Here is a 7,457-nt window from a genome sequence, read left to right on the forward strand (position 1 = left end):
TTTTAGTAGAGATGGGGTTTCACCACGTTGGCCAGGATGGTCTCGATCTCTTGACCTTGTGATCTGCCTGCCTCAGACTCCCAACGTTCTGGGATTACAGGCGTGCAACACTGTGCCTGGCTGTTTCCATCATCTTAGAGACAAAGTTCAGAAGTGTTAAGTTCCATTAATTTTAAAAAGGTTAAGCATATGGTAATTCAATTTGAATCCCCCTTGGAGGGGTTGGTTCAGTAGGAAGTAACGGCCCAAATCAGGGCACAGGCTCAACCACTTACCAACAGTCTGCCTTCAGTTTACTCTGCTGTAAAATGGAGAGAACGTTAGGGTGTCAAGTCCTCCCCAGTTTGAATATCCTAATATTCCTGGAATGAAAGAAACTGCCTGATAACTTTACTTTTTTTCCTTAAAGCAGCTTTTCTCAGCCGTTGTTCCTTTATGAGCCATTAAACCTGTAATATTTACCTCCCCCTCCATAGAAATTGAATTTTTTGTTTTGTCACTTTGCATGGTTCCTGAAGTGACTTTATGTAAAGGTTATTTGATTTAAAACCAGCATGTGTTTAGTTAAATATTAAATAACTTTTATAAAGTTCATTTAATTGAGTCTTTAAGAATAGTCATAACTTAATTCAAGAAGGAGATAGAAGAAAACAAGATAAAAAAAGAAAAATAGTCATAACTTTAGGATGAAATAGAACATAGAATGAATATAGAATAAATACAGAGTGAAAATTTTGATTTTTTTTCAAACAGCCCATGCTACATGATGCTTAATAACCATTAAAATAATGTACGATAGAAAAGCACAATTTACCAACAAATAAATTTGCAAATGTCATGTTGATTAAGAGAACTTACACATACTATAATTAATTTGCAGATATCTCTCATATAAAAGCATTATAACTCAACATAATCTGTGTTCATAACTAGTTCACCAAATTTGTATATTATGCTTAAAAAAGTAATGACTTTTTTTTTGTTTTTTGAAAAGATTTTTGCAAAAGCAATGATTTTAATTCTGAATTTGTTGTATCTATTTTATTCATTACTGACCACTTTGCTATTTGCTCATGTTGCTTCATTCAACAAGTTTGCTTTTCAGCTAAATTGTCCTGGCTGCCTTTGCGTCTTGAAATTAAAACGTTTTCCTTAGGCACGTATTATTTAAGCAGCAGTCATAATGGACCAGTGCAATAGTTCATGCCTCGATGATACTCAGATTACCCCGATGCATACACTACATGAAATATTATCTCATCTGTAGGCTCATTTATTTCACTAACAGCAGTTATTCTAATAATTTTTATAATCTGAGAAGCCTTCTCAAAACGAAAAGTTTTAACTATTGAGCGAATATCTACCAACCTAGAATGGTTCTATGGCTGCCCCTCTCCTTATCACACATTTGAAGAATCTACTTACGTAAAACTCTTAAACAAAAAAGGAAGGATTTGAACCCCCCAAAATTGGTTTCAAGACAATCCCATAGACCCTATGACTTTTTCAATAAGATATTAGTAAAATAATTACATAACTTTGTCAAAGTTAAATTATAGATTAAAAATCTATATATCTTAGTGGCTTCACAAGCTTTGTTGTGTATTAGAATCACCAGCTGAGTTTTTTAAAAACCCACTAGGTCAGGCACCAGTGGGAAGAGGCGGAGGTGCAGATCACATGCTCATAAGTGGAGACGCTCGTGCCGTTTAGTCTCTGTGTCCTGTGCACCTAGCAAGCCTGTCATGTCACTGCTTCTAAAACACTAAAATGCAATGCTCCTCTAATGAGGATGAGGAGGAACCATAGCCGAGAGCTCTCCTGCATCCCCATTCATCAAGAACTGAGGCTCCCTTCACCTCCTCTGTCCCACTTGACTCTGCCCCTGGCGAGTTACGAGTCCAGATTTCCCTCTGGCCTCTCTGGATTCCAACCAAGCTTAATCTATGGCCTCAAGCAAGACTTTGAGCCCTAGATGTCTATGAGTTTTCACATGCCCCTTATTTGTGATGACATCTTACTATCTGCAAGCCGGATTGCGGTGGGGACCCGGTTGCTATAGTCTGTATTGAATACAACCAGCATCAAAAACTTGGAGTTTGCTCTTCAGTAGCTCAAAAGAAACTCCTCTTTCTCCCCCTCCTCCTCCCCTCCTTCTTCCTCCTCTCCCTCCTCCCCCTCCTCCCCCTCCTCCTACCCCTCCCCACTCCCATGTAATCCCTTAGACAACCCGTCGACTTGGAATAGCCATGACATTTTGTACACGGCAAATTTCTAGCCCTGGAACAAGATCACTCAACCAAGTCCTTTGTGAAGTCTTGCCAATTCATCCACGTTTCCTTTTTCAGGTCAGGCATACAGATTTAGCAGGTGCCACACTCGGTCTGTTTCGTCTTCTGTCTTCCCACTCGATCATGCACTAATCTTCCCACTAGAGCCTGTGCACGTAGCAAGCCTATCATGTCACTTCTTCTAAACCACTAAAATGCAATGCTTCTCCAAAGGGGAAGGGTAGGAACCATAGCCGAGAGCTCTCCTGCATCCCCATTCATCAAGAACAGAGGCTCCCTTCACCTCCTCTGTCCCACTAGACTCTGCTCCTGGCAAGTTAGGAGTTCAGATTTCTCTCCAGCATGTCTGGATTTCAAGCAAGCCTAGTCTATGGCTTCGAGCAAGACTTTGAGCCCTAGATGTGTATGTTTTCACATTCCCCTTATTTGTGATGGCATCTCACTATCCGCAGACTGGATTGCAGTGGGGACCCAGTTGCTATTGACTGTACTGAATACAACTAACATAAAAAATGCACTTTGTGGCCGGGCGCGGTGGCTCAAGCCTGTAATCCCAGCACTTTGGGAGGCCTAGGTGGGTGGATCACGAGGTCAAGAGACCGAGACCATCCTGGCCAACATGGCGAAAACCCATTATCTACTAAAAATATGAAAATTCGCCAGGCATGGTGGTGCTTGCCTGTAGTCCCAGCTACTAGGGAGGCTGAGGCAGGAGAATCGCTTGAACCCGGGAGGCAGAGGTTGCAATGAGCCGAGATTGTACCACTGCACTCCAGCCTGGAGACAGAGTGAGACTCCACCAAAAAAAAGAAAATTTCAACATATCTGTGGCTTGCATTTCAGTGCTGGGTTACACCACCTGTATTCTCAAGGTCATCACTATTCCTGAGTGATGAAAATATATTCTCTGGGCCGGGCGCGGTGGCTCAAGCCTGTAATCCCAGCACTTTGGGAGGCCGAGGCGGGTGGATCACGAGGTCAAGAGATCGAGACCATCCTGGTCAACATGGTGAAACCCCGTCTCTACTAAAAATACAAAAAATTAGCTGGGCATGGTGGCGCATGCCTGTAATCCCAGCTACTCAGGAGGCTGAGGCAGGAGAATTGCCTGAACCCAGGAGGCGGAGGTTGCGGTGAGCCGAGATCGCGCCATTGCACTCCAGCCTGGGTAACAAGAGCGAAACTCCGTCTCAAAAAAAAAAAAAAAAAAAAAAAAAAAAAAAAAAAATGCAGTTTGCTCCTCAGTGGCTAAAAAGAAACTCTTAAGAGACAATAGGCTGGACGTGGTGGCTCACACCTGTAATCCCAGCACTTTGGAAGGCCAAGTTGGGTGGATCTCCTGAGATCAGCAGTTCAAGACCAGCCTGACCAACATGGTGAAACCCCATCTCTACTAAAAATATAAAAATTAGCCGGGCATGGTGGCATGTGCCTGTAGTCCCAGCTACTCGGGAAGCTGAGGCAGGAGAAGCCCTTGAACCTGGGAGGTGGAGGATGCAGTGAACTGAGATCACGCCACTGCACTTCAGTCAGGTTGACAGAGCAAGATTCTGTCTCAAAAAAAAAAAAAAAAAAAAAAAAAAGACAGTAAGTCCAGGAAGCAGATGCTTGCAAGGGGGAGAGAGGAAGATAGTGAACAGTTCTGCAGATCAAAAGTAGACTCGCACTACATTATTTAAAATACAGGCTAATAGCCCAGGGCCCATGACTTATGCATTATTAAGAGAAATGCCTTATCACTAGGGGTCTGAACAGCACAAGTATTATGTGGAAATATATAACATCAATAATTCAGGAGACCAGACATTGAATGACAGTGGAGAAGCTTTAGGGTCATCTTAATTAGCTTTTTGCCCCACTGATCTATAGTCTTTTTTATGTAGCTACAAACATGATGTCTGATTTAAAAAAAAAAAAAGACACCTATGGCCAAGTAAAGTGTTATTTTTCAATATGTATAAAATAATTCTAGCAGATAAGAAAGCAGTGGTCATACTATCTTTTTCTTTTCCATTCTTTTAAAAGGAAGTATTAGCAAACACAGTGTTATTTTTTTTAATGCAAAGATGTCCTGAAGAATACTTAAAAGAAATATATGCAAGATCATTCTTCACGGCCATTCCATAAGAAATTGTTTTTGCAACTATTCTCTGTCATCATCAAACATGTCAGATGCATCTATAGTAAATTCCCTTCTTATGTTTAGATTTTTGCTTCATAGTTGTTATAGGCTTTGGAAAAGGAATAAAATCGACTTTATGAAAATTAGTCTCATTTTCAAAACCTCTGCCTGGGGATTTAAAATCTCCCAGCGTGAAGGGAGAATGGATTTCACGTAACATGTCACTAGGATTTTTCAATTTACATTCTTAGTCTTTCATGCTTTTATTAGATGAACTTGCTTATTTTTTTTTAAAAAAATCTTTACCCATGGATTGTGTTTCTGACCTGAAAGGGAGAGTATCTTTTTCTTTCTTAAGGTACCTAAAGCAAAGGCGACTGCTGCCCTCCGTGGCGTCTGGGATTTGATGGCGTACAGTGGCCGACGTGCAGGACCCTATCCCCAGCCAGGGTCCCCTGGCTCCTCACCTTCCTCTAGAAGAGCCACCGCACTGCGAAGCAGGCAGACCCAAGCCAGCAGGAGCCCCCAGTGCCAGGCCATGCTCCCAGCACACACACGTGGTCGACCAGCTGATCGCCAGGACTTTATGGCCCTGGGAACTAACCACAACCACTTCTCCTCCCTGTCCCCTCCTCTCTTCCCTCCTCCCCACTTCTTCCTTGTCCCTCTCCTCCTTCCCTTCCTCCTCCTCCTTCCCTTCCTCCTCCTCCTTCTTCCCTTCCCCTCTCCCCCTCCCCTCCTTCCTGCCCACCTCCTCCCCATCCTCTTTTTCCTCCCCCTCCTCCTCCTTCCCTTCCTTCTCCTCTTCCTCCTCCCTCCTCTTTCCCTTCTCCTCCTCCTCTTCCTCTGCTTCCTCCTCCTTCCTTTCTTCCTCCTCCTCCCTTTCTTCCCCTTTGTGCCCCTCCTCCTCCCGTCCTTCTTCCTCCTTCTCCTCTTCCTCCTCCTCTTCCCCCTCCTCCTTTTCCTTCTTCCCCTCCTCCCCTTTCTCCTTCTCCTTATTCCCCTCCTCCTCCTTCCTCTCCTCCCCCTCTTCCTCCTCATTTCCCTCTTCCTCCTCCTTCCCCTCCTCCTCTCCGTCCTCCTCCTTCCCCTCCTCCTCTCCGTCCTCCTCCTTCCCCCTTCCCCTCCTCCTCCTCTTCTCTCATCTTTCATCTCCACCTTCTCCCTCCTTCCTTGCTCTTGCTCTGCTCCAAAGTTAAGCTATCTACCTTGCATAGGAAGAAATGTAGAAAAAGAAATTCTTAAAATAACAGGGAGGGAAGATGCAGGCTGAGGAATTTCATGTCATTTCCAGGAAGAGAAGCATCCGGAATCCCATGAGTAGCCACAGGTTTACCCGAATCTCAGACCTTTTTGGTCTTTGTCAGCCAGGGCTCAAGAATCCCCTGGAGGGGCCCAGGGAGGCTTCCTGGAGAAGCAGCTTTGCTTCCCCAATACAAGCACCTTTGTTTATGCTCCACGAACCTTGTGTGTGGGCCACTGTTCTTGGTGATTAACCTAGTGGGCTGCAAATGGCTTTGAAGTTCTGAGGAAGAGTCGGTGCGCCATCTATGGACACCTACGTTTCCAACTATGAAAGGTCAGATTAATCATGGATTCCAAAACACAGTGTGTTCTTAGTTACTATTTTTTTTTTTTTTTTTTTGAGACAGAGTTTTGCTCTTTTTGCCTAGGCTGGAGTGCAATGGTGTGATCCTGGCTCACTGTAACCTCCATCTTCCGTGTTCAAGCGATTCTCCTGACTCAGCCTCCCGAGCAAATGGGATTACAGGCATGTGCCACCACGTCTGGCTAATTTTTGCATTTTTAGTAGAGACAGTGTTTCACTATGTTGGCCAGGCTGGTCTTGAACTCCTGACCTCAGATGATCCGCCCACCTTGGCCTCCCAAGGTGCTGGGATTACAGGCGTGAGCCACCACGCCCGGCACCTCTTTCCTTCTTGTTTAAACATCTTTTATGGATGTAGACTATATTCTACAACATAGTGGGTGGTCTTTGGCACACTGTATTTTTGCCATTATTATTGATGCTTTATGAAGACCAAATGTGCTAAGACATCACATTTGTGGAGCCACACATCCTTCCCTTAGCATCTTGTTTCGTGTAATCACGATTGCATTGCATGTCATCGGTTTCCCATTCTGCAAGTATTTCTTCAGTTTCCCTTTATTAGCCATACGAGATCCAAAAATCCCTTAGCAACTGAATAAAATAGAGGAATTGAGTTTATCAGCCCATTTGCAGTCAATTTTTTATTTATTTCTCTTTTAAAGACAGAATCTGGAGGCCAGGCACAACGGCTCAGCCAGTGATCCCAGCACTTTTGGAGGCTGAGGCAGGCGGATCACTTGAGGTCAGGAGTTTGAAACCAGCCTGGCCAACATGGTGAAACCCCATCTCTACTAAAAAAAACAAAAGAATTAGCTGGGTGTGATGGGACATGCCTGTAATCTCAGCTACCTGGGAGGCTGAGGCAGGAGAATTGCTTGAACCCGGGAGGCAGAGGCTGCAGTGAGCCGAGATGGCACTACTGCACTCCAGCCTGGGTGACAGAACGAGAGACTCCGTCAATAAAGACAGAATCTTGCTGTATTGCTCAGGCTGGAGTGCAGTGGCACAATCCATAGCTCACTGCAGCCTCAAACTCCTGCGCTCACCAATCCTCCTGCCTCAATTTCCTGAGTAGCTGGGACCACAGGCCCACATCACCATCCTGGCTAATTTTTAAATTTTATTTTTTGTAGAGGCGGTGTCTTGCTATGTTTCCCAGACTAGTCTCAAACTCCTGGGCTCAAGCAATCCTTCTGCCTTGGCCTTCCAAAGTGCTGGGATTACAAGCGTCAGCCTCTGCACCCAGCCAGTCTGTAATGTCTTTCTGCTATTTCTGTATGCCTGAGGACTGATGAATAAGCTAGGAATAAATAAATCTAATATTGTCATGAATTTTGTTTGTATGAACAGAAGAATGGAATCCACAAGGAATTTTTCCTATTTCTAGAATTTCATAGTTCTAGAATGTTATTTAGAATTACTGGCTTGAACA

General features: G+C 44.1%; 1 protein-coding gene across 1 annotated transcript in view; it reads right to left on the reverse strand.

Annotated features, from left to right (window-relative positions):
- The window catches only part of BSPH1 (binder of sperm protein homolog 1), a 13,255-nt gene extending 7,448 nt beyond the window's left edge, over nt 1–5,807 (reverse strand). The window contains 2 exon segments of the mRNA XM_037728512.1: nt 4,881–4,903; nt 5,622–5,807. Of these exon segments, the coding sequence (XP_037584440.1) occupies nt 4,881–4,903; nt 5,622–5,731 (133 nt within the window). The 5' untranslated portion in view covers nt 5,732–5,807.
- Between the last annotated feature and the right edge of the window lie 1,650 nt (nt 5,808–7,457).

This window comes from Cebus imitator, unplaced genomic scaffold, assembly GCF_001604975.1.
Source record: "Cebus imitator isolate Cc_AM_T3 unplaced genomic scaffold, Cebus_imitator-1.0 Scaffold266, whole genome shotgun sequence".
NCBI classification, from domain to species: Eukaryota; Metazoa; Chordata; class Mammalia; order Primates; family Cebidae; genus Cebus; species Cebus imitator.